The sequence below is a fragment of the Mandrillus leucophaeus genome, unplaced genomic scaffold (assembly GCF_000951045.1).
Source record: "Mandrillus leucophaeus isolate KB7577 unplaced genomic scaffold, Mleu.le_1.0 Scaffold760, whole genome shotgun sequence".
Taxonomy (NCBI): Eukaryota; Metazoa; Chordata; class Mammalia; order Primates; family Cercopithecidae; genus Mandrillus; species Mandrillus leucophaeus.
The window spans coordinates 47,070-74,670 of NW_012108253.1; the positions used below are offsets into that span (position 1 = coordinate 47,070).

Sequence of the window (27,601 nt, forward strand, 5' to 3'; positions counted from 1 at the left end):
TCAACAGCCCCCACTACATTTTAAATGTTGCCGGTTTTTGTTTTGTTTTGTTTGAGATGGAGTCTTGCTCTGTCGTCCTGGCTGGAGTACAGTGGTGCTATCTTGGCTCACTGCAACCTCTGCCTCCCAGGTTCAAGCAGTTCTCCTGCCTCAGCCTCCTGAGTAGCTGGGATTACAGACATGTGCCACCATGAACGGCTAATTTTGTATTTTTAGTAGAGATGGGATTTCACCATGTTGGTCAGGCTGGTCTCAAACTCCTGACCTCAGGTGATCCACTTCCCTCAGCCTCCCAAAGTGCTGGGATTAGAGGTGTGAGCCACCACGCCCGGGCAATGGTGATTGTTTTAGATACAACACCAAAAGCACAATCCATGAAAGACATAACTGGTAAGTTGAACTCCCTGAAAACTTCTCTGTGAAAGATCATGTTAGAAGAATGAAAAGACAAGTGAGAGAAAATACTGGCAAACCATGTATCAATAAAGAACTTGTATTCAAAATTCAAAGAAGGCTTTAGAAACTCACTAAGAGAACAACCCAATTTTTAAAATGGCAAAAGATCTAAACAGACACCTCACCAAAAAGATATACAGATGACAAATTACCATATGAAAAGATACTCAACATTGTATGCCCTTAGGGAACTGAAAATTAAACCAACAATGAAATAGCATTACATGCTATTAGAATGTCAGAAATCCAAAACACTGACACCACCAAATGCTGGCCAAGATATGCAACAGTAGAAATTCTCATTCATTGCTGATGGGAAAAAGCCATCTGATACAGCCACTTTGGAAGACATTTTTGCAGTTTCTTCTAAAGCTAAACATAACATATGATGCAGCCATCCTGTTCCTTAATATTTACCCAAATGAGTTAAAAACATGTCCACACAATAACCTACACACAGATGTTTATAGCAGCTTTATTGATAATTGTCAAAACTCGGAAGTAACCAAGAAGTCCTTCACTAGGCAAATGGATAAACTGTGGTACATCTATACAATGGAATATTATTCAGCAATAAAAAGGAATGAGCTATCAATTCACAAAAAAGACATGGAGGAACCTTAAAAGCATTCTTCTAAGTGAATGAAGCCAATCTTAAGGGGCTACATACTATATACTTTCAACCATATGACATTCTGAAAAGGATAAAACTATTAGAAGACAGTAAAAAGATCAATGTTTTCCAGAATGGGGGTGAGCTGGGGGAGGGACCAATAGATAAAGCACTGGGAATTTTTAGGTCAGTGAAACTATTTTTATGATACTGTAATGGTAGATATATTACATTATACATTTGTTAAAACTCCTATAATGTACAACACAAAGACTGAACCCTAATGGGAACTATGGGCTTCAGTTAAATAATGATGTATCAATCTTGGCTCATCAGTTGTAATAAATATATCACACAAATGTAATATATTAATAGAAGAAACTGTGGGGGTGGTGTGGGGGCATATAGAATCTCTCTGTACTTTCTGCACAAGTTTTCTATAAACCTAAAAGTACTTTAAAGAAATTAAGTCTATTGGCAAGGATTACTCCTGTAATCCCAGCACTTTGGGAGGCTGAGGCAGGCAGATCACCTGAGGTTGGGAGTTTGAGACCAACCTGACCAACATGGAGAAACCCCATCTCTACTGAAAATACAAAATTAGCTGGACATGGTGGCACATGCCTGTGATCCCAGCTATTGGGGAGGCTGAGGCAGGAGAATCGCTTGAACCCGGGAGGCGGAGGTTGTGGTAAGCGGAGATCACACCATTGCACTCCAGCCTGGTCAAAAAGAGTGAAACGCCATCTCAAAAAAAAAAAAAAAAGGAAAAAATAAAGTCTATTAATTAACATTTTTAAATTTTATTTAAAAATGAAGTCAAAATATAATATTTTAATGGTTGCTGAAACAGTTGTATCCTTAAAAATACTGATTTTCAGATATAAAGAATGACACAATAACTGTCAACAAATTGATTGCAAAAAAGATTTTGTCTCTGGCCTTAAATACCTTCATCATTAAGTGGTATTCATATTATACTCTGTGCGAAAAATTAAAGACTCTGAAGATGTTATGCCTTTCCTATCTGTTTCATCTTTACATGTCCACTATTCATCTTTATAATACCCTTAATCTAGTAACACTTCCCCTTATCTGATTTCCCCTTCCTTCCTTCCTTCTTCCCTTCCCCTTCTTTTCTTTCCTTCCTTCCTTCCTTTCTTCTTTCCTTCTTTTCTTTCCTTCCTTCCTTCCTTCCCTCCCTCCTTCCTTTCTTCCTTCCTTCTTTCCTTCTTTCCTTGCCTGCCTGCCTTCCTTCCTTCCTTCCTTCCTTTCTTTCTTTCCTCGTTTCTTTTTTATTAAACAAAGTCCCTATCTTTTGCCCAGACTGGAGTGCAGTGGTATGAATATGGCTCACCGTAGCCTCTGCCTCCAGGGTTCAAGTGATCCTCGGCCTCCTGAGTAGCTGGGCCTACAGGCATGCGCCACCACACCTGGCTCAATTTTTTTTTTGTTTTAATTTTTTGTAGAGATGGGGTTTCGCCATGTTGCCCAGACTGGTCTCGAACTCCTAGGCTCGAGCCATCCACCTGCTTCAGCCTCCCAAAGTGCTGGGATTACAGACATGAGCCACTGCTCCAGGCCCACACAATATTTTAACTTACGTTTGTGAACTACCCATTCCCCTTATAGTTCTCTTGGAAACTCCTTTGGATAACCTTGATTTAATTTTATTTGTTCAAGGTTCATACCTGAAAATAAAAACTAAAACTATCAAGCAAGCTAAGCCAAAACTGACATATTCATTGGTATTTGAACCTCTTCCAGAAGCTAAATCAGCAAACAGCTAAATCAGTGTTTTCAACTGGAGGTGAAGACAGCCAGTACTGGCCAAACCCTATTTTTCTAAAAAAAATGAACTTCCCATCTCTTCCTTACTGATTTCTGCAGGTTCCTCTGGGGTGCATTCTGGTTTACCACAGGAAGCTAAATAAACCTAATTTTGTTTAATTGTAAGTGTGCTCTCTGCTGGCCTTTCGTTGGTGGGCCTTTGAATTAAGTGTAATATTCTTTAAATAAAATTATTAAACTTGTGAAAAAAAAATAACAGAAGAAAAACGTTGAGATATAGTGCTAAACTAAGAGTTCTTAGACTTGATTCCAAAAGTACAATCCATAAAAGTAACAATTAGTAAATTTGACAGACCTCTTGGTGTAATGATTAGTACTCTGGACTTTGAATCCAGGATCCACTGGGACCTGATCATCTTCATTCCTACAGTTTTGAGGAATGAAGATGATCAGGTCCCAGTGGATCCTGGATTCAGGGCATCAAAACTAAAAATATGTGTATGAGAAACTGGCATAGCCAAGAAGATCCTAAGGAGATATGACAACTAAATGTGGTACCTTGGACTGGATCCTGGAACTTAAAAAAGACATTAGGTAAATAAGGAAATATGAATGCTACATATATTAGTTAATAATAATGTGATAACTAATAATGTAACAATAGTTCATCGATTGTAACAAATGATTATACTAATATAATATGTTAATAATAGAAGAAATTATAAGAAGAAGAAACAAAAGGCATCCAAATTGGAAAGGAAAAGGTAAAAACCATCTCTATTCACAGATAACAGAATCCTCTATGAAGAAAATCTCAAAAAATCCACAAAAGGCTACTCAAGCTACTAAACTAATTTAGCAAAGTTTCAGTTTTCAAGATCAACACACACAAATCAGTTGTGTTAATACAGAACAGCAGTGAATAATCAGAAAGGGGAAATTAACAACCAAGTCCATTTGTAATAACATCTAAAATAATTAACTGCTTAGGAATAAATCTAACCAAGAAGCTGAAGGACAGGTATACTGAAAACTACAAAATGTTGCTGAAAAAAATTAAAAACCTAAATAAATGGAAAGACATCCCACATTCATGGATAGGAATACTTAATATTCCACTACTAATACTACCCAAACTGATCTACAGATTTAATGCAATCTCTACTAAAAATCCAACAGCCCTTTTCACCTAAATGGAAAAGCAAATTCTCAAGTGCATGTGGAATTGCAAGGAGCCATTAATAGCCAAACCAATCTTGAAAAATAAGAATAAAATTAGAGGATTCAAACTTCCTGACCTGACTGAAACTTACTATGACACTCCAGTAATTAAAACTGGATAGGACTGACATACAGGTCCATGGAATAGAATAGTGTCCAGAAATAAATCCTCAGATGCATGACTCATTTTTGATAGGATGGCAAGACAATTCAATGGGGGAGAGGAGAGCCTTTTCCGAAATGATGCTAGAGACCCACATATTGTGAACAAAAGTTCTCTGAAAAGAAATTTACAGGAAAATGACTTTTGTCCAGTGAAAAGTTTGCAAACGGGGAGAAGCCTTCAAAAACAAAGGTGTGTTCCAGAGGACAAAGAGAGGGTTTTATAGCAGATGTTCCCGCTGAGGTTCCCAATTAGTCCCTTTATGCAAATTAAAGATTGAAATTTGCTTTAGTTCCCATGGGTTGATGCAGCTGAGTTCTGATTCATCAATACAGCTGAGCCCTGATTGGTTGGTACCGGTGAGCTCTGATTGTTGACTCAGATGAGCTCTGAAAGTTCCTAAGTTAAACAGAGAGAGCGTTTTCAAGGAATCTCAGCGTATTGGTGTGACCTCTAGTCAATAAAATGCCACTTGGCTCTATTTTAAATCTAGGCCCAATTAGCCACTTAAGGTCCATCTTAAAGGTTGGCTCTTTCAGGTTCCCATTTGTTCACAATGTGAAAGATTCAGGTTAGACCCTTACTTTGTATCATACACAAAAATTAAACTCAAGAGCTAAAACTATGAAACTTTTAGAAAAAGAATTGGGGGAAATCTTTATGACATTGGATTTGACAATGATTTCATAAATATGACAGACACTAAAAGTACAGGTAACAAAATAAATAAATTGGACTTCATCAAAATTAATAACTTTTGTGTATCACAGTACACTATCATAGAAAGTAAAAGACAACCTACAGAATGGTAGAAGATATTTGCAAATCATATCTCTGATAAGAGATTAATATCCAAAATGTATAAAGAACTCCTACAACTCAGTAGCAAAAACAACTAATTTTAAAATGGGCAATAGACTTGAATAAACATTCCTCCAAAGAAATGTTAGGCCAGTCTTAGTATCTAATATCTAAGAAGTCTTTGCCTAATGTCAGGTCACAAAATTCTTCTCATGCTTTCTTCTAAAAGTTTTAATAGCTAATTTAGATTTTACATTTAGGTCTATGATCCATATTAAGTGAAATTTTGTATACAGCATGAAATTTTGGTGGAGGCTTGTTATTTTTACATACGGATGCTGAATTCTTTCAACAGCACTTGTTAAAAATACTTTATGTGAGGTGCAGTGGTTCATGCCTGTGATCCCAACACTTTGGGAGATGAAGGCAGGAGGGTGCTTGAGCTCAGGAGTTTGAAACTAGCCTGGACAACATAATGAGACCCCATCTTTACAAAAAGTGAAAATTAGCCCGGCATGGTGGTGCACATCTGTAAGTCCCTGCTACTTGGGAGGCTGAGGTGGGAGGATCACTTGAGTCCAGGATATGGAGGCTGCAGTGAGCCATGATCATGCCACTGCACTCCAGGCTGAGTGAGAGAATGTGACCCTGTCTCAAAAAAACAAACAACAACAACAAAATACTTTATTTTTTCTCCATGGAATTTCCTTTGCACCTTTATCAAAAATCAGTTGCCCACATTGACATAACAGTGTATGTTGAAAAAGACCCTTTCAAGTTTCACTGAAGATGCTGCATTCAGAGTTTCATCCCTGAACTGTTTGTGATCTGTACTGTTTTCCAGTGTCATCTGTTTACCCACTGCTACCTCTTTGACTGTAAACGGCCTGTGATTCAGTTAGTATGTTTAAAAAAAAAAAGTAATCTTCAATAAAAATGCATATCTGAATCAGGAATTATGGCTGTAGAGTCTGCTAAAAGACAAAGCTGCTAATGAGCAAGTGTCTTCTGAATCTGTGACTTTGTGTTTCTTTGCTTGTTGTCTTTTCTATGGCAAAAAGTTATACTTTACTATTTTTTGGTCCATTTTCTTTTTAAAGAATAGAAAAATCCAGATTCCTTGAAAACCAGGGGAAATAAGGCCAGGTACATGCTCTCTGTTGTTCATCTTTGAACTGAGCATTAAACATCTGCACAATGTGTATAATTTTGAAAGCATCCTTTTTTTGTTTTTTTTGTTTTTGTTTTTGTTTTTTGTTTTTGAAACAGAGTCTTGCTCTGTCACCCAGGCTGGAATGCAGTGGCACGATCATGGCTCACTGCAACCTCCACCTCCCAGGTTCAAGCGATCCTTCTGCCTCAGTCTCCCGAGTAGCTGAGACTACAGGCGCACACCACCACGCCCAGCTAATTTTTGCATTTTTAGTAGAGACGGGGTGTCACCATATTGGCCAGGCTGGTTTCGAACTCCTGACCTCGTGATCCGCCCGCTTTAGGATCCAAAGTGCTGGGATGCCAGCACTTTGAGAGGGCAAGACGGATGGATCACCTAAGGTTGGGAGCTCAAGACCAGCCTGACCAACATGGAGAAACCCCCGTCTCTACTAAAAATACAAAATTAGCTAGACATGGTGGCACATGCCTGTAATCCCAGCTACTCGGGAGGCTGAGGCAGGAGAATCGCTTGAACCCGCGAGGCAGAGGTTGTGGTGAGCCGAGATCACATCATTGCACTCCAGCCTGGGCAACAAGAGTAAAACTCTGTCTCAAAAATAGCTGAATAAAAAAATAAATAAAATTATAATTATATTCACTGTTTTGTTACTGGAAACATATAATACAAGTAGAAAATTTGAAACAATATACCACTATAACATTGCCATTCCTGCTAATCCAGTCCCACACCAGAGTTAATCACTTTATTACAGTTCAGTCTATATCCTTTCAATTGATTTTTATGCCTTTGTAAACACATCTCTCTATATATATCACTAGCTAATTCAAAATATAAATAGAAGTATGATTTACATAATATACTGTGTATCAGGAACAAGATACGTGATACTCACACACACAGTCTATCTTGTCTGTTTTCCCATCACATGTCTTTATCTGAATTAATTAGACAGTCCAATTTTTTTGGATATTTCCATGGTTTCCATTTTCCACTCTCCACTCTAATAAAGAAGCCCACTGTGAACACACCCCAGATCTGTGCTGAGGTCTTGGTGCCTCATCCAGACGTCCAGCACTGAGGTGTCTCCTGCCAGACCTCCATCAAGCCTGGTGTTGATGGCCTGCTGCTAGATCCTTCCTCACGCCCTGCTGCTCCCTGGGGCCTGTGAGTTGGGAACATCCCTATTAGCTTTAGTGAGAACTCATTTTGTACCCAAAGGTTGAGGAGCCCTTGAGAAAACAATTTTTTATCCTTGGGCAGTATAAAGGTAGGTTTGATGTCCCGTGTAGGATGAGTTGGAGTTTGGAGAGGCTGGAGATGCAGATCCTATGGGAGGTCATTGCCAGAAGCAAGAGCAAAAGCAGTTCCACACCTGACTCTTGAGAAGCACAGGACCAAGATCCCATGGTTTGTCTTCAGAATCACCACCTCCCCAGTGAATTCTAAATATAATCTTGTCCTTTCCTGATAACTTCCCTCCCATCCTTGGTGCACAATCTGAAGTTGTCGTAGGTGAGAGAGAGATGAAGAAAGAGGGACCCCGGAAGATTCACCCACTGAAAAGTCTCTAAAGACCTGTGGGGCAAAAACCCTGGAAACTTGAATTTTCCTGCGAGAGAATTTGCCATTTGGCCCTTTCCTCCCGAGATCGCCAGAGATGGGCAGTTGGCAGGAAAAACCAGAGCCCCTAGAGACTTAGAATGAAGGTGGCACCTTCCGCACCATCTGCCTGCTGTGTCCCAGGCTCCCTGCGACCCTCAGTCCCTGAGGTCTCAAGCTCCAGGAGAGGGGCCGCCGCAGGAACTCAGGGAATGAGAGGGACCGAGGGCGTCTCCCCGCCCGTTCCTTCCTCTCCCGAGGGGCAGTTCCCGGGAAGGCCGCTACCACGCCGCTGTCTGGCGCTCACAGTCAGAATTTCTCGGGTAGTCTAGGAAGGGCGGCGCCCAGCATTTGACCTGAAGAGGGGCCCTCGGAATTCGAGAAAGGGAAGTAGTGCCGCCCACGAAGTCAGAGAAAGAGGAATGGGAGGCAGTCAGCCCTCCCACGCTTCTTCCCGATCCCTCCCAGCAAATTCTCAGCCCGTGGCCTTCTACCCGCACCAGGGCCCGGAGTGGGTGGAAAGGTAAACAGACTGTCTTCAAACTGACCCTTCAAGCCGGGATCAGACAACGCGAGCCCCCTGGACCCAAACTCTGTCCGCCCCGAGGGACCACTGCCCCACAGTTCCCAGACGGCGCGGCGCTCCTGGGCTGGCGCGCTGCGATTCCCAAAGAGCCAATGTCTGTCACCCGCAGCTGCAGGAAGAGGGACTAGAGCCCTGTCGCCGGGTCCTCAAACTAGAGAGTAAAAACTAAGCACCGATTAAACACACCGCCCGGGGGCACGAAAACACGTCAGGCGGTCTGGATCTTGGCACCACACTGGAAGGGTGAGGTCCCGCGGCCCTGCGCAGGTGAATGAGAAGATTCTTGGACTGGCAACCCGGCTACCCGGAGGCCCGCTGTTCGTTAAGGAAACTTCCCCGGGAACTTGCCTTTAGGGTCCGGACAGAGCGGAGGGAGGGGTCCCGTGTGCCCGGGAACCCAAAGCTGAGATCTCCAGCAGTTAAGCAGTAGCGGGAGATAAGGCTGCCGGGTGGACCTATCAGTCCTGATGCCCGGGCTCATTCCAGGATTTATTTTCCTTTGGTGTCTCCCAAGCCCTCGCTAAGGCAAGTGATAAATGAAGTGGCTGGACGAGAAACTGGAGGGGTCGGCGGTGGCAGAACTGGGGCTGGGGAAGCTCTTTGGGGCTGCCGCTATACCTCGGTGGTCCCTAGTGCCCATGTGCTGGGCGCTGGCTCGCCAGGTTAGGGAATCAGCTGTCTAGAAGGGCTCCAGGGCCCCGGACGACCCGTGCACATCATTCGTCCCTGACGGCCACCTGTCACCAGAACACTGCGCTTTGCGCGGGGTCTCATCGGCAGCCAACTAAACTCCTTGGAGGCAGTACCCAGCTGGAAAGCCCAGGTCCAGCCACATCACTCACTAAAGGTAGTTATACGCGGAAAAGGCTGATCCCTCGCCGCCGCCTTCCTAGGGGGACCAGGAGCTTTTGGAGAAGCCCTCCAGACGCCGGCTCTTTCAGACCTTGCAATGTTGAATACATTGATGTGTTTCGCCCCATTCCTTTCCACAGATTAGCCAGCAGGTCACCCTGAAAGAGTCTGGTGACCATCAAGATTGCTTCCCCCGACCTCATCCAAGTGAGCCAGTTTCCAGTACCAAAGCCCACTTTGAGCTAAGCACCCTTAAAGCTTCCACACCCTTGTGGCACAGAGATCAAACCGAGGCCCTCGGAGAATGCAAAAAAAATGAAAGTGGAAGACCCAATATTCTCTGAGCCAGGACAGGAAAACAAATCTCCAGGAGACCAGATATTTGGTGTTCAACTGTGATGGCCAATGGAGTCTCCGTTTATTTGGTGCCTGAGTCCCTTGAAGACAAACCTCCATTCCCAGAGTTCAGATGACCACTGTAGTAAGACGTCTCATCATCCCTCCAAGAACCCTTTGACCAGTATATTCACAAGTGGTCCCCTCAGCTCCAACAGAAATGACATTGGCAGCTCCTACAGCTCTACTGGAAACTTCAAAGGCAGGGAAGAGAGGAGGTCCCAGTTTGCAGTTTGCCATCCCTCCTGATCTGCTCCTGATGTCTAAAGTACTCAGTATCTTCTTCCCCTAAAAAAGTCACAGAAGAGCTTGAACACGGGAGGCTGAGGTTGCAGTGAGATGATATCGTGCCACTGTACTCCAGACTGGCGTCAGAGCAAGACTCCCTCTGAAAGAAAAAAAAAGGGCACAGAAAAACAGCTGTCCACATTTTGCTGTATGGGGATTAAACAATGAGGTTCAGGCTGAAGACACTCCCTCACAGAAGAAAACAAAACAAAACTCAAGGAATACATCAACCACATCTGTTAGTTCTGGGCCCCATGAAGGCAAAACTTTGCTACTGCCTTCTAAGCCATAGGGGGAGCTTATCCTGTCCTCAAAGCCCCAACTTGGTTATGCAGTCACTGCAGAAAACTTGGACAAGAAAGCTGCACTCTGGTAGATCAACAAAGTCATAAAGGAGCAGACTGAGGCCACCAATGACTGTCCCTGAGATTGTGCCTGCCACTCAACCCGTCCTTTCTGTCACCCTACCTGCTGCTGGGACTGCTCCATTTCCAACTACCCTTCCATTTGTGAGCACTAATCCAAGCTGGAGAGCTTGAAAGTGATGCAGAACACCCCAGGCCCACTGGCCTTCCTATAATCCACTGGAGGGATAACCTGTGTGGCTGCTTTGCCTTAGGAAACATCCAACTTGCTGACCCCTTTGGTGTCCTGGAACTCAGAGACACTTCCAGGCATCTCTTCAGACTTGAGGCCAACAGTCACTTACTCCTGGTTGACTCCTGCTTCTACCACATTACCCATCACTGACCCCACCAAGCCACCTCTGACCCCTCAGACTGACAGGTCTGCCAAGCCTCCAACCATACCTGCTCTAAACCAATTCCTGTAAGCATCCCAACCCTTAGTTCTCCTACACATACAGATCCTTTTGGATCTTCTGATCCACCTATATTTAGACTAGTATAGAAGCCCAGTCTGAAAGAAAGAAGGCTACTTGGGACCTGCCAAACAGTCACCTGACAGTGAGGCCAGTGGCTCAGCATTTGGTAGCACAGTCCCATGAGCCTTCCTTTTGGAGAAATGCCAATCCTAAGGCACTGGTGCTCTAGGATAGGTCTGTCTAGCTCAGTCAGGAATTCCGTTTCTGAAACATTCATCTTTGAAGCAGGCCCTAGTAGGACCACTGGTGCCGTCAGCCCTTTGGGGTATATTTGGTCCTGAACACCCAGGATCCTTTATTCAGGGCACATGATTTCCCTTCAAAGGAGACAGCACCACAGAGTAAGCCTGGGTTTCAAAACCTCTTCACTTCCCCTGAGCGCGGTGGCTCACGCCTGTAATCCCAGCACTTTAGGAGGCTGAGGCAGGCGAATTACGAGATCAGGAGATCGAGACCATCCTGGCTAACACAGTGAAACCCCGTCTCTACTAAAGAATACAAAAAATTAGCCGGGCATAGTGGCAAGCGCCTATAGTCCCAGCTACTCGGGCGGCTGAGGCAGGAGAATGGCCTGAACCCAGGAGGCGGAGGTTGCAGTGAGCCGAGATTGCGCCACTGCACTCCAGCCTGGGTGACAGAGCAAGACTCTGTCTCAAAAAACAAAAACAAAAAAAACAACAAAACAAAACCTCTTAACTGCTGCCTCAGTGAGAGTGTCCTGCTTAGAGTGGGCCTGTTAAGCAGCAGAAGTGCCCCTAGGGAGTCAATGCTCCCTAACTAGGGTTCAGTGGGAGAAGAACCCGTCAGAGCATCATCACCTTCATTTTCCATCAGTTTGGGATATAAGACAAGAGCTCAGCAACTGCAAGCCCAGAAGCAACAACCTTTGGAAAATTTCCACAACTTTTCTGCCCATGCTATTGACATTTCTCTTTTTATTTTATTTTTTATCTTTATTTATTTTTTATTTTTTGAGACAGCATCCCTCTGCCACTCAGGTTGGAGTGCAGTGGTGCAATCTCAGCTCACTGCAGTCTCTGCCTCCCAGGTTCAAGTGATTCTCCTGCCTCAGTCTCCCAAATAGCTGGGACTACAAGCACCCGCCACCACACCCGGCTAATTTTGTATTTTTAGTAGAGAGGAATTTCACTATGTTTGCCAGGCCGGTCTCAAACTCCTGACCTCAAGTGATCTGCCCAGCTCAGCTTCCCAAAGTGCTGGGATTACAGGCGTGAGTCACCGCACCTGGCCAACATTTCTCTTTTCAATATGTGAGCTCAGATAGGAGTCTTACCTTCCTGCTTTTCCCTGGGAATATGCTTGCCTGAAAAATAAGGAAGATAGTCTTTCTTCATTTGCATCTTGGGGATGGGAAACTGCATTTGCCTTTAGTATTTCCCTTCCTTGGTCTGGCTGTAAAGTGTGGTTTTCTTCCTCTGGCTTTTTTTGATGGGGTTTTGCCAGATTGGCCAGGCTGGTCTCAAACTCCTGGCCTCAAGTGATCCACCCACCTTGGCCTCCCAAAGTGCAGGGATTACAAGTGTGAGCCACCAGGCATGGCCCTCTCTTGCTTCATAGGGAGCCTGTTTGTTCACTTTTCATTAGTTGCTCATACACAGTCCTTGGAGGAGCTCTTTCTAAGAAAATCTTGAATCTAGCTTATCCTTGGGAAATACTGATCATCCCCTGAGAGACACCGTGGATGCTGCTCCTGCTGAATCACTTCCTCCCACCAAGTCTGCACTGTCCTTTAGAAAGATGATGCTCAGGCTGAGCGCGGTGGTTCACCCTATAATCCCAACACTTTGGGAGGCTGAGGTGGGTGGATCACCTGAGGTCGGGAGTTTGAGACCAGCCTCACCAACATGGAGAAACCCTGTCTCCACTAAAAATGCAAAATTAGGTGGACGTGGTGGCACATGCCTGTAATCCCAGCTACCCAGGAGGCCAAGGCAGGAGAATCGCTTGAACCCGGGATGCAGAGAGTGAGCCGAGATCGCGCCATTGCACTCCAGCCTGGGCAACAAGAGAGAAACTCCATCTCAAAAAATAAAAAAAAAAAAGAAAAGAAAAATGATGTTCCATCCCCATCCTCTCTCTGCCCATTTAGCCCTAAACACCTAGAGGTTTAAGACTGTTAGCCTGGAAAACATCAGTCAGATTCCTTGCTCCTTGAGAAAGAACCTCTTAGGCAGTTTTCCTACAATGTTGGAGTGGGCTGAATGCCCATTGCTACTTACAGCTGTCATCTCCCCTTCCTTCCCCATTTGTTTTACTAGACTAATCTCTGTCTCTCCTGGTTTGTTTATGAAAAGCCTTTCTCTTGTGCCTTTGTCTGACATTTGTGTATATTTGCTCTTTGAGTTGGAGGAGGAATTGACTTGCATGAAAGATGATAAATTAGTTTTACTCTGCCTCCATAATAAATCACCGCAAGCTCGGCAGCTTAAAACACCACCCATTTCTTATTTCACAGTACTTTGAGCCAGGAGTCTGGGCACAGAGTGTTCCAACTGCTCAGGACCTCATGAGGCCAAAGTCAAGGTGTTGGCTGGGCTGGACTCTTATTTGGAGGCTTGTAAAAAAATTTTGCTTCCAAGATCATTCAGATTGCTTGCATTTTTCAGTTTCTAGTGTTCTTAGAACTAAGGTCCTTGACTCATGGACTCCTTTATCTTAAAGCCAGCAATGGCTTGTCAAGTATTTTTCTTATTTCAAATATCTGGTTTCTCTTCCTTCTGCATCTTTCTGAATTCAGAGAATGTTCTCCACTTATAAGGGTTCATGTGATTAGGCCCACCCAGAAATCCAAGATGATCTTCCTATTATAAGATTCACAATGTTAGTTACATTTGCAATGTCTATTTTGCCATGAAATGCAGCATATTCACAAGTTACAGGGATTAAGATTTAGATATCTTTGAGGGGGTCATTCTGTCTACCAAAGATGGTATGTTGGTAAGAACTGAACTTTACTGCTTAACATATTCTGGGGCCAAGTTTTCAGGATAAAGCAAGCAGCACCATTTTATGTCTTCAAATACTAATTTCTGAACTGTCAAACCACGCATTGATTTTCATCAGTGAGGACTTAGGAAACAGAGGAAACAGGGAAGGAATAGGGGCATGGCTGACCCTTGCTTCTTTCTTCTCTTGGTTCTTGTCCATCTTTTTGACCTCAGTACAGTCTATGTCACCCCTAGTGTGTGTTAAGAATTCTGAATTAATGAACATACTTTGGAATAATTGTCTTTTGTTTTGTTTTGTTTTGAGATAGAGTCTTGATCTGTTGCCCAGGCTGGAGTGCAGTGGCGCAATCTCGGCTCACTCTGCCTCCCAGGTTCAAGTGATGCTCCTGCCTCAGTCTCCTGAGTAGCTGGGATTACAGGCATGTGCCACCATGCCTTGCTATTTTTTATTGTTTGTTTTTTGTATTTTTAGTAGAGATGGGGTTTCACCATGTTGGCCAGGCTGGTTTTGAACTCCTGACCTCAAGCGATCTGCCCGCCTTGGCCTCCCAAAGTGCTGGGATTACAGGTGTTTGCCACCATGATCAGCCTAATTGTCTTTTTAACACTTAAAGACCTTTCTCCTAACGTAGAATTATCCCCCATGCCCATACTCTCCCAAATAGGACAGGCTTGTTAGCTAGGTGGCAGCTTCCTGGATCATCTCAGCTCTGTAACCAATGAAAATTCTAAGTTTGGATGGGGCATATTTATTTTCACTTTTACCATTTTGATTTTCCAAAAAAACACGAAAAACATCCCAAGAACATTGAGGTTTGTTCTCTGTCCCTGAAGAGCATATATGCTAGCTAATAACAAAATACCATGTCTTCAATATGACTATAAAAACCTAGAAGTCTGTAATAAAGCATGAATACTAAAATAACTACCCAGAGGTCGATAACTGAGGTGTGCATGATATAATGTAGTCATTTGGAGGACCTGGAGATTCATCCAGTCTGCAAAGAGAAAAACCATGGGGAAAGATTTGGGCCTGAAAGGGTGGGCAAGATTCGGATAGACATCAAGGAGAAATAAATTAGTCAGCAATTCAAAAACCACGGGAGGCATTTCACCATGAAGTTCATACAGGGAATTGTTTGCTCAGGTTTTAGAAATCTAAAACACAAAAAGGTAACACAGAGTTGAAAACTGCAGCAAACAGCTCCCACCCACTATGGTGGGGAATAAAGGAAAGGAGTTGGTATCAGAAACTGGAAAGTGAGAAGAGAGATCCCTGCATGGGGGCTTAGAGCTCTGAAGAGAAAGTGCATCCTAGCTGCTGTCAGTACCTCAGGAGCTCCTAGGACTGGGGTCTTATGGAGCTGAGACTCAGTATCTGAGAAGGAGACACTTCCTAGATGACGCTGGCACCGCTGAAGGTGCAATGAGCCTAGGTCTGCAGGCACTTTTCAAACTCTGGAAAGTGGAACAAACTGTTGTATCACTGCCAGGGTGAAGGGCTGTTGCCCTGTAATAAAGTAACAGAGAACCAACAGGCTCCTGGGGCCCTCTAGTGTCAGAATCTAACAGGGAACCGCAAGCAAAAGAGAAAATGTTTTGCAGAGCCCAAGCCCCGCATCTCAAAGCCTGGAGTACTTGAGGGTGAATTCAGGGCTGGGACACAATCGTTTGATAACTGGCACATATGATAACTGGCATCATTTTTATATTGAATTTGTGTGTTTATGTGAGTTTCTGTACTACAAGTTACCCCACTGCAAGAAGTTTTAAGTGTTATTATTTCCAGACCTATTGTAGAGGTAAAATTATACCTTTACATGTTTGTTGCAAAGTAAATTGAATAGAAATTAGGAAATGATTTAAAATTTCTTATAAAATTCCTTTTTCCCTGTGCTTAAGATCCAAATCTGAACGTCAGAAAACCTGGACTCTAGATCTGCCTCAGTTACTGGAATATGTAGTGCTCATGTAAATATATACTTCTCATTCCCTCAAACAGCCCTAAAACCAGCAACACATTACTTTACCCCATGGTCCTCAGTGTTTCTTCCCGTATCCCAAATTATCATGCTAATTTTGACAATATACAGATAATTTTTTTAAAAAAATTAAATTGTATTAGTAAACAAGTTATTTTAACATTTGTCTAAGAATTATAATAAACACAATTTATGACATAGAAAAATGGCCTTTGCACTTCCAAATTTCTCCAAATGCTAAACTGCTCATGTCAGACTTCCACTCAAGCTTTTGTTATAGAAGACTAGGTAATAACAATTACTATAGTTATACTATCTCTTCTAGGATATAGTGGAAGCACTAAGATTTAAAATTCTATCAGGCTTCCATTTGATCCAATTTTGTAACTACTTAACTAAGATTATTTGCATTAAATAACAGATAATTCAGAATTAGTTGACACAAGGGACTGAAGAATTCCTTACTATGGTTTCAGATCTTTGGATTGAGTTTTATATGAAAGCTCAACTAACCCTAAGTGCGGGTCACATCTACCTTCAGGGTTTTCAAATGGGAGTGGAGGGGAGGAATACAGCAATTAGGAGAGAATAACTTGACATTGTAAATGGAGAGTGTGTTAGGTCCTGGAAATCACTTAAGAGAACAAGCACTTGGGGAACATCTGTATATACTCTCCAAAGAAGGGCGAGCAAATGGAAGTCTTTGGAATGTGAAATGCCCCTGGAGTTCATAAGAATGTTTGGGACTCTGACTGTGAGATGGCAGAACTATGCTTGAGCCAGCTGTTCCACTTTCAGGTGGTGGAGACAAGTCACTTGTTCTCATCAGGTACATCTTTGTAGTATTTCTATTGGACTTCATTTCCATTTAAGGTGTACTGAAACTTCTGAAGTCTTCAGATTCAGCAGGTCTATCAAAGTCAAAAGGCTTTTTGGAGCAAGATCTGGATCAGAATGGAATTGTTCTAGGGAAATAATTTGTCTTTTATCCTAAGTTTCTTCTGGTCCTCACAGGATAACTATGGATCCTAGATTTCTGAGCCCACCTAGCTTAACCTTTCTTGGTGATCTGATATTCCAGGGAAACCTATTGTCCTGGGCCTTTCCAAAGTAGCCCTGTTAGAACAGGAGCATATGGATCCTCTTCCCAAAAGCCGCATATGATCTTGGCTTCCATATACTTTGTTTGCTGTATGCATTTTATTTTCCTTTATATATAAGATATAAAATAAATATAAAATGCATACAACAAATTTTTCATTTTTTAAAAAATAGAGATGAGGTCTCACTATGTTGGCCAGGATGGTTCTGAACTCCGGCTTCAAGTAATCCTCCCACCTTAGCCTCCCCAAGTGCTGGGATTACAGGCATGAGCCACCGTGCCTGGCTCATTTTATTTTCTTAGGTAGCTAAGTTTTTCTCAGCAACCAGAGTCGATGACCTCCAGTTATCATAATTTTTCCTCATGGGAACTCATCTGGCTTTGTGAAGAACAAACAGCACTTTCAGGATTTTCTGTAAGATATTTGGCCCATTTTCTGTAGAAATGCAACTTTCATGTGCATGGCTCAGATCATCATCTATGTTGGGAAGTTTTTCTTCTGCATATTAAGTGGAGCCAACATTGTCCAGACTTTCATTTCATTCTGTTGTCATGCCTCTAACTCGGCTGAAGACTTTAAAAGTCACTTCAAATTGAGTGTTTTCTGTGTGCATAGATTATTTCCAGTTTGTATATATTAATATGATCTGAAAGTGCTTCTTCTATATTTTTTCAGCCAATTCAGCATATTTAATTTCTTTTTCCTTCAACAGGTTTTCAAGAAACACTTGAGGTAGCATGATAAATCAGTTTCTTCAATGATTCTTTTGATGAATCATGAAAGAATGTCCATTTCCAAAAAAAAAAAAAAAAAAAGGAAAAAAAAAAAACCGTCCATATTCTAACTTATTACTTATATACAATTCTAATTTACACCATCCATATTATCCTCTCCAAGTATAGTGGCGAGATTGCTCAGCTTTAGCCACTCTTGAGAAACTTGATCTAATATTACTTATCAGTAGCATTTCTTGCACATGCACCATTGAATCATTAGCCAAGAGACCCATTGGCATGGAATATAATGATCCATAGAAAAGGGCATTCTACATTGAGCCCCCTACCCAAATCTCTGAAAATGGCCAACACATAATTCATGGTTGTAAAATAGATTAGGGGGTTTGTCTATTCCTAAGTAATAGGCATTTACATCCTTCCTAACTGGTATCTTTATCCAATCCCAGGGAGCACCTCCTCTCAAAACTCCTCATAATTGCTATTGAAAGATCTATCCAGTCTCTTTTGTCTGTTTCAGCCTGGATTCTCAGACAGACATCTTTTAAAGACAAAGATGGATATATCAAAACTCCAACAAGCCATTCCAAAACATCATAAACAAAGAGGCCACCCTAACTTGCCTGTTTAATATTGCAAACCACATACCTCCCACTCCCTGGTCCCCTTACCCTGCTTGACTTTTTCTTTGCTCCATAGAACTTATTATCTTCAAATATATACAATTTACTTTTTTGTGTTTATTGTGTGTTTCTCCCCAGCTTGAAAAATCCACCCTAGTCTCTGCTGCATACTGTTGATGTATTCAAATGCCTAGAACTGTGCCTAGCTTTTAGCAGACACTCAATAACTGTTAGTTGGGAGACTAAATGAATAGAGGACATCCAAGAATCAACAGTTCCAAGTTGAGGAAATCATCCTAATGTAATCTGACTCCTGGGCTTAAATGTCACTGAAAGGACTAGAAAGACAAATAGGGTAGTGAATATCACCACATTCACCCGTCTCCTACCCATCATCGTACTTCCAAGGTCAACCTACATATGCTTAAGAAAATGAGAAAAACAGGCACAAATTTAGAAAATCATAATATTCAGAATAAAACCCAGAAGAAAATTATTAGAAGGTATACATACTGGAGAATTAGACGAAGGCAGAAAGAAAAAGAGGAAGCAGGAAGACAGGCAGAAAAGAAATGAAATAAAATCTGTCACCAACTTACTCTTTAAAAAACAAATACAAGGTATGATCGCAATTTCAGGCTCGCAGTTTGGTGGCCAAGCACTAATGTACAGCAGTTTCTGGTTTCGTGCCCTGGGGTTTGGCCCCTTAAATTACTGTACTATCCCTTAATATTTGTATCAGATTTTGCATTAAATGATTTTCCCCTCTGCTCTTGCTGGTGTCTTTCTCATTTAATATATTTTCTTCCATGCAACAGCCTTCCAGTGGCTTCTCTCTCAACTGAACTATCAGTGAAAACTTCCTTATTGAACCGAAAATAAATTGAGTCTGATGTCTCTCCTTTGATTCTACTCATACTTATTTTGAAAAACGCAGCTATCCGGCGTCCTGCTCTCCACTCAATTAACACTTTGATGTTCCTCTCTAAGAATAATATCTGTATTATTACAAACCTCTGTGTTTTGTTGTTGCTGTTGTTGTTTTTTGAGATGGAGTCTTGCTCTGTCACCCAGGCTAGAGTACAGTGGTGTGATCTCAGCTCATTGCAACCTCTGCTTCCCGGGTTCAAGCAATTCTCCTGCCTCAGCCTCCCAAGTAGCTGGGGTTACAGGTGCCCGCCACCATGCCCAGCTAATTTTTGTATTTTTAGTAGAGACAGATTTCACCGTGTTGGCCAGGCTGGTCTGGAACTCCTGACCTCGTGATCCACCCGCCTCAGACTTCCACAGTGCTGGGATTACAGCGTGAGCCACCGTGCCAAGCCTATAAACCTGTTTTTAAAATACATTAACATAGGAACAATGAAAGTCAAAAAATGGGAAAACATTTTTCCAATACACGGAGAAGAAGCCTCCTTTCTAACGTATTGTTTAGACTGAAAAAAAGTAAAATAACCTTGTTGGAATGGAGATCTTCCACCACATTCATTTCTGTGGCACAATTGGTTAGTGCGTTCAGCTGTTAACCGTAGGGTTGGTGGTTTGAAACTCTGGTGCCGGAATTTCATGAGAAATGGTATTTTCTTACTTCAGGGATTGTGTCTGGCAAATTAAATGAAAATCCAACCATTATTCTTCCCCTGATGTTCCTTGGGTATCTTCATTTCCTTGTTTCTTGATTAAATTTACCAAGCTCCTTCTAAATGCCAGTAGATCTGAAAGAAATCCCATTGTTCTGAACCACTTATTTTGTTTCCAAACTCCATCTCTCTCAATGTGCTAGTCTATCCAGTAGAGTCCCCACAGCAAAAAGCAGCAGAAGTCACTCGGCCAAGGTCTTGCAGAGCTGGCCCTCTACACTGAGCTGGTGTTGCCTCTACCTGAATCAGTTCCTTGGGTCAGGCTTTGGACGTCACAATAGACCACGAATGAAAGGGGTGGAGACCTCTAGCTAGGATATCTACAGGCTTCCTGTGACTGGTATTTTCCTAAATTACCAGGCTTTCTATTTTTTTCTTGCTAACAAAATGAATACCAAAGATGGTCTCTCTTAGACTCTGCAATTTCGCTTCTGACAATTTTTACATAATAGGTATATTTGTACAACTAAAATTGACTTATGTCAGCATTATTCTTTTAAACACTTAAAAGAAAAAAAGATTAGAAGAAGCTGCACATCCATCCATAAAGTCCTGATTAAATAATCAATGATAATTGACACATTGGAATTGGAGGCAAAGGTGAAAAACAAAAAGAAGTTCTCTGCATTCATTTACAGCCACCGTGCTGAGGGACCTCATTGGAGTGTGCTAACCCTGATAGCCCAGGTCAGCCACAGACTGGCCACTACAATAATTGCTGAAGGTGGCTGGACACACACCACGCAGCTACAAAAGACATTGCCAGGTTTCTGATGGTCTCCCCCCTCAGCCCGCCTTCGTGTCTCCAGTTAACAAGGGGTGCGAAAAAAGTGTGGTTTCAATGGCCCTGGTGACAGAAGATTGATTTTTAATCTCGACTCACTGAAACTTCTGCCTCCCGAGTTCAAGCAGCGATTCTCCTGCCTTAGGCTCCCGCGCAGCTGGGATTACAGGCACCCACCATTACACTCGGCTAATTTTTGTATTTTTAGTAGAAACAGCATTTCACCATGTTGCCCACGCTGGTCTCGAACTCCTGACCTCAAGTGATCCACCCAGCTCGGCCTCCCAAAGTGTTGGGATTACAGGCGTGAGCCACCACACCCAGCCAATTTTCATTTTCTTTAATATTCTGTCAGGTATTGATTTCAAGATGGGCGCTGAGCGCTGAAGCTGTAATCTCAGCACTTTGGGAGGCCAAGGTGGGTGGATTGCTTGAGAACAGGAGTTCGAGAGTAGCCTGGGCAACACAGTGAGACCTCATCTCTAGAAAAAATATTTTAAAAATTAGCTGGGCATGATGGTGAATGCCTGTGGTCCCAGCTACTCAGGAAACTGAGGTGGGAGGATCGCTTGAGGCCAGAAGATGGAGGCTGCAGTGAGCCAGGATCGTGCCACTACACTCCAACCTGGGTGACAAAGTGAGACCCTGTCTCAAAAAATAAAAGGGGGGTGGGTGGGGAACAGCAGATCTAATATTGGATCTTAAGCAATTCGCTAAAATTCATATAAAGCCTCCTGGGGAGCTGAGCATGTCCCTAGACTTCCACCAAAGGATTTTCCCCTCATAATTCTACTGTGATGTAACAAGACAAATTTCAGGGAGAAAGGTTTTATGAGGAATCACAAGAAAAGTAATTTGAGAGTAGCTGTAAGTATGACTTTTGAATGTTTTTAGGGCAGGGCATGGTGGCTCATGCCTGTAATCCCAGCACTTTGGGAGGCCGAGGAGGGAGGATCGCTTGAGCCTAGAAGCTCAAGACCAGCCTGAGCAACATAGAGAGACCCTGCTTCTGGGAAAAAAAAAAAAAAAAAAAAAGGCAGTTTTTAGGCACCCAGACATACCCTATTAAAGCCCTCTTATTCTACCAGGAGTCCCACCTCAACTTATTTGGAAAGAAATCAGCCCACTCCATTGCCATCAAATGCAGAGTCCCAGCTTCTCAGACAGGAGTGAAACTAAGTTGAATCAGAGTATACACTGCAACCACAGAATCATGACTGAGAATTATTACTCCATTTGCTACTCTTGGTCTTAGATAAAATAAGTCCGCTCATATTTGCAGGTACACTTCATTCTCTAGTTTATGACGTGCATTTCTCATGAGTTTCATGTAATAAGCATTCACTATATACACACTGGGAAAAGCTGGGGAAAAGGTGGGGAACAAAGGATAAAATATTAAGAGGCAAATTGAGTCATATCTCTGAGCTCAGTTTTAATGGGGGGGATAACAATATTATATAGTTGTGGATTAAATGAGTTACTTCATATAAAAAAACAAAGTGCTGTTTAAAAAGAAAGAAAATTGTGGATGTAAAAAAATTATTTTCCTACCCTCAATAGGCTTAAAGTCAAGGTGAAAGACCCTAGGATATTTTATTCCACCCACTTATTCTCAGTCCTCACTCCACCTGTGACTTAATCAGCTTGCCTGGCCGCAGGTGTGAGCTCTTTGTACCGAACTGTTTTGGAGATGAAGCCTGAAATACCAACCCTTGAACATACTGTTATCTAATGCTGTCTGTCCACCCTGGGAATGCAATTTCTTTCTTCATTCAAGAAAGTCTTAAATAAAAACCCAGTATGTCTACTGTACTTTCTAAGCTGTTAGCAACTGGAAGGAAAGTTTCTTCTTCACGTTGGTATCTCTTTATCTAGCAGAAGTAGCAATGGGCACTTGGAATTCTGAATAAATATGCCAGCCTGTCAAATTCAGATTCTGGATTTTTCTGTTTCACTTGAAGACATCAATGACCTGAGGAAACAATTCACATGAAACAAACCCACAAGAAATAAAAAGACAAACAAGATGAAAGTTTCTAAGTGGAAATGTAGTTTGTGTGCCAAGTATAAGAGGTATGTGGGTTGTGAGAAATGTTATACCAAGCTTTACTGTGTGGTCCTTTTTACTCTACCCAGTAAAGTGCACCTATCAAGATCATAATGTGGTTAGGATATTTTACACCCAAAGTAGACAAATCCACTCTACCCCATAAAACACAGATCATCACATTGACAGACAAAAAACAAAAACAAACAGCACAAGCAAAATACTAATCATAATCATCTACCACTTCCTGAAACAGCCTGGAAAATGATCAGAATTTTTGCCTACATGAAACTGTGTAGACTGTTTATTGTGACACCTAGGTTTTCAGTTCCTTTTAGTAGCTTACACTGATTCTTTGAAGTCTACAGGGCTCCTTTGCCTCAGCCCCACTATATACAAGTGCACCTGAGGCGCACTGGTTCTCTACTAGGCTTTGCCCACCTTTACAATGGTTCCAACTCAACACTCCACCCAGGAAGCATTGTTTGCAATTGTGGGAGCACTCCAGACTCTTTCAAACTTCTCCTTTATTATTCTTACAGTTATTTTGTAGGAATGACCTGGAAAACTTGGTGAGGACTGACTCACCACTGAAGACTGTGATCATCAATCAGGTCCCCCTTGAGAGGGGCTCTATGACATGCCGTGGCCCCCATTCCACCCCGTATATGCATCTACCACGATGCCTATCTTATACTAGTGGCCTGTAAAACTCTTCATACTAAGATGTGTTATTACCTATTGTCACTGTTTCCTCAAACAATGGCTTAGAAAATGCTGACTTAAGATAACTAATTGATAAACTGGGCTATTAGACAGAAATTAAATAGAAAAAAAATCCAGGTTAAACAGTAAGGTGGGTGGCGGGGGCGGGGGAGCTCTAAGATCAGGAGATGAAGGTGAACACAAGGAGATGAAAGTTGGAACTTGTCCAATGACCCTCCCCAACAAAAATAAAAAGGCATATAAAAATATTTTCTATAAATACATTAGGAAATGTATTTCTTCCCAACTCAGCCCACGCCATTAACTGTCAATTTTTTCTACATAAAAAAGATGCTAATACCACCCTCACCTGTGACTGCTAAACAGAGAAAGATTGCCGGGACTAGGCATTATCCCCCTAGTTGGAAATAAAGGCCCCTTCCTGGGGGCAGGACGTGGGATTTTTAGGGGACCCTATAGACGTAGGCAGCCAAGAGTCAAACAAAACAAGCATATGCAATAGTCATAATCATGCCAGTATGACAGTATGAATTAGGTGACTCAGCCAGGCATATACAGGAGTTCGGAGTGAGGATAGCGGAAGCCCTCAAAACTTGCATGTCTGGGCCCTTAGCAGAGACACTTGGTCTGAGAAACACAGTAAAATGTTTGCCTGGATAGTCACGATCATTCTAGTATGAGGTAGACAGGAAGCAGAGCAGGGCTAGGAGCTGGAAGGGGCCACCCTGGCCCTCAGGAGTCCCTGACAACGGAAGGTCCCTCCATGCTCTCTGAGGGTGGTGGGGCTCCAAAGATCCTGGCCAGGAGCCCTTTGTTGGAGCGGGCCTTGTCCTGGGCAGTCGCCAGGCGAGCCCGTTCACGACCCCCTGGCCGTGCTGCTTTCCGGGCCCTCAGTTCCTGCTCAGTAGGACGTTGCGCAAATGTCCAGGAGCCATCTGGGCGAGCAGGGTCCCCATCGGCCGCAAGAAAGCGTTGTCCCCGTTCCACACTTTGAAGATAGAAGTCGGTCTCACGCTTGGCCTGAGCAACCTCCGCTCTCAGGCGCTGCCTGCGCACCTGGCGCTCAAAGGCAAGGTGCTCGCTGAGGTGGGACCAGGTGAAACGGTGCAAGTACTGCGGGCAGAAAATAAGAAAAGATCAGGATAGTGCAGATTAGGGAGAAAGATGAGACAGGGGGACAAGACCAATGAGAAGCCATGGGTATACTTGGGCCAGAGCTGGGGAGAAGGGAGGGTGAGAGGTGTGGCAGAAAGATCTATCTCCTCACCTTGAGGTTCCAAAGATCATAACGGAAGGGGCTGCGCCTGCGGGCACCCATAGGCGTGTTGTGTAGACTGGCCGCCACGCGCTTGGCTATGCGCTTGTCACGGAACTCCACCCATCCCTCGGTGTAGTCCTTGCTGTAGGACCGCTTTTTCCCTCCCGCAGCTGCTGCTGCTTTCTTCTTGCGTCTCACGAACCGATCTGAGCGCCAAAGACAAAAAGACCCGTCAGGGACTATGCAGCACTCACTCAAAACCACTTCCCATTGCCCGCATCGTTCTTCACATCTGCCAGCGGGAGTCCCACCTGAGAGTTTTTGCCCAGGAGGGAGGGAACTGTAAATTGCACCCTTTCCTCTAGCTAACTCAATTCTTTCCTTAATTGTCCACTCCTTAATCTGGCCGGCTTTGAACGCTATTTAACACCCGCGCAAGTCCCCAACCTCAATGTAAAATCGAGGGTGGAAAGAGGAAAGGCGGTTGATCAGTTTCTTGACCTAGGCCGCGATGCTAAAGGGGTATGTTCAGTTTTGTAGAAAAGCTAACGAGGCTTTTACTCTGTTGTACTCATGTAACAAACCAGTAAACAGATTCGGAAAGAGAGGTGAGCAGGGCCCGGATAAGAACACGAATAGTAACAATCCGAGAACTAAAGAACCACCAGACGCACTGCGCTACCCACTCTCCCCATATCCCCTCCGCCCACCCACCCCAGCATCCTCACAGACTGATTCACCAGCCAGGAGCCGAGCACCGCACTCCCCACCCCCAAAATCCAACAACTCGTGCCTCAGTCTCGCGCAGCGAAGCAACAGGACATCCATGTTTGCACCCCGCCAGCGAGCGACAACCTCCTCCTTTCACCGTCAGGGTCTGCATACTTACCCTCAGCCTGAAAGAAGACGCGTCCGACCTCGCCATAGGCGCTGAGAAGGTTACGGACGTGCAGGGGACGGAAGCGCGGCGGGATATGGCCCAGGTACACAATACCTGGCACTACCCGCTTATTGCGGCCACAGGCCGCTGCTTCGGATTCCTCCTGCTCCTGCTCCTCCTCCTCCTCCTCCGCGTCTAGTGTCTGTTCTGTCCCTTTCAGCGGCTCGTGCTCCGTTGCGGCCTTCTCCGATTCCTCTGCCTCCATGTTGACTGACAGGAGCGCCACGAAGGCCGTAAAGTGCCTTGCCTACTGACGCAAAACGTGTGCGACGGCCTGAGACGAGGGGGCGGGGCCAAGGCGGTGATGACAAATGAAAGGATATGATTGGCGATGCAGTCGGGTCCAGGGGAAGGCCGAGGGGAGAGGGCGGAAGTGGGGTGTCAGGTGGAAAGCCAGATTCAGAGCGTGGAAGCGGGATAGGAAGCTTGTTTTAGGTTCACAGATTCCCCGTCACATCTCCAACTCAGGACAGGCAGAACCAGAAAAGGCAGATCCCCAGATATAACCTACCCTATAGAACGCCGCTAAAGGCGGGTTGATGCCGGGTTTTTAGGGAATTTTGTAGAGCAGTTTTATTTTCTGTGTCTTCTAGCGATCAAAATAGCATTTTATTCGAGGGCCCTGGGTGCGATTCCAGCTGAGGAATGACTCACCTTTTAAAGTTTATACATTTCATTTAAAAGATTTGAGTTTTGAAGTTTTAATTATTTCTGGAAATTTACCTTGGAATTTTGAATATTTTAAAATTTAATTTTGAAAACGGTTAATTTTGGAAATTAGATTTAATTTTTGAAAATTTAAATTGCGAACTTTCAGTTTAATATTTTACATTTGATTTCGTGAATGTCTGAAAATTTAAATATGTGACAATTATTTGCATAATTTGTTTGGCATCTATTACACATGTGTATTGATACATTATCCATATGCATACTTACGTTGCAAATACTTGTCAGAGGCGCACACGCCTCCAATTCTGGCGACCCCCCCGGCGGTGCGCTTAGTTCTGCCCTCCCTGGGTCTGTCCTCACAGATTCCCCATCAGATCACAAACCAGTTTTCCTTCTATGACCTACGTAACCACAGAACGGACAAGGCCCCGGCGGTCCTGCTCCTACCAGGCGACCTGCGAACCATCCCTAAGCCAAGCCCATAGCCGTTTTCCCCGCGCGGGCTCGAGTCCTCAATCTCTTACCGTCGCCCGAGGGCGCGACCAGCAGGGGGCGCCGTCCCCACCCTTAAGGCGTTTCAGTTCTTGCGATCCGCGCCAGCGACAAGCTGACTGCAAAGGATATTGCTGGGAACCGAGTACAAATAATCCGATTAGCTTTCTGGAAGCAGCCCGGGGCAAGTTTGAGGACCATCAGTATAAATCCACCCTTGCTGCGGCCTGACAAAATTTCCCATCTCGCTCCAAGAACGCAGAGTAGCCCAGAGAATGGAAGCAGGGAGTAAATGTATCCACTATTAAAATCAGAGATGACAGTTTTTGCCAGTCCCCAAGTATATTTCTAAAGTAACAGGGCCCACACTCTTTCATGGAGTGTCTAAAAGTCTAATAATAGATTCTTCGAATTCAAATACGCCTGTTTCATTAACTTTATGGAAGAGAACTTTCTGTCAGGTGTACACTGCTCCTTTTTTGAAGAGGGGAGGGATATCAAAATCCCGTTCCCCACATTCCTCATGATCCCTCCTCAACTTGGTGAAAATTGAGTCTCACTCGACTGTCCGTGAAGCAACCCTTGTTAGCCATTTTAAAGGTGGATTATTTTCCTTCTCTGAGCGTCTTACAAATTCATGTATAGCAAGCTGCACACTGCGTTCTTCAAGTTTCTTTATTTCAGGCCCAGGAGAGACCCTTTTAAAAGGGAACTCCTCCGAGCCGGACTCGAACCAGCGACCTAAGGATGACTATATTCAAACCCCTACAGTCCTCCGCTCTACCAGCTGAGCTATCGAAGG

General features: G+C 43.5%; 1 protein-coding gene and 1 non-coding gene across 2 annotated transcripts; both read right to left on the bottom strand.

Annotated features, from left to right (window-relative positions):
- Positions 1-23,665: 23,665 nt before the first annotated feature.
- Positions 23,666-25,874, bottom strand: ABT1 (activator of basal transcription 1). Its single transcript, XM_011966413.1, has 3 exons — positions 25,585-25,874; positions 24,705-24,901; positions 23,666-24,550 (listed from the first exon to the last, which is right to left on the bottom strand). Exons 1-3 carry the CDS (start codon positions 25,838-25,840, stop codon positions 24,170-24,172), a joined length of 834 nt encoding a protein of 277 aa, XP_011821803.1. The 5' UTR covers positions 25,841-25,874; the 3' UTR covers positions 23,666-24,169.
- A 1,638-nt stretch (positions 25,875-27,512) lies between these two features.
- TRNAY-GUA lies at positions 27,513-27,601 on the bottom strand. The gene is given in 2 exon segments: positions 27,513-27,548; positions 27,565-27,601. It is a non-coding gene; the product is annotated as a tRNA-Tyr (tRNA).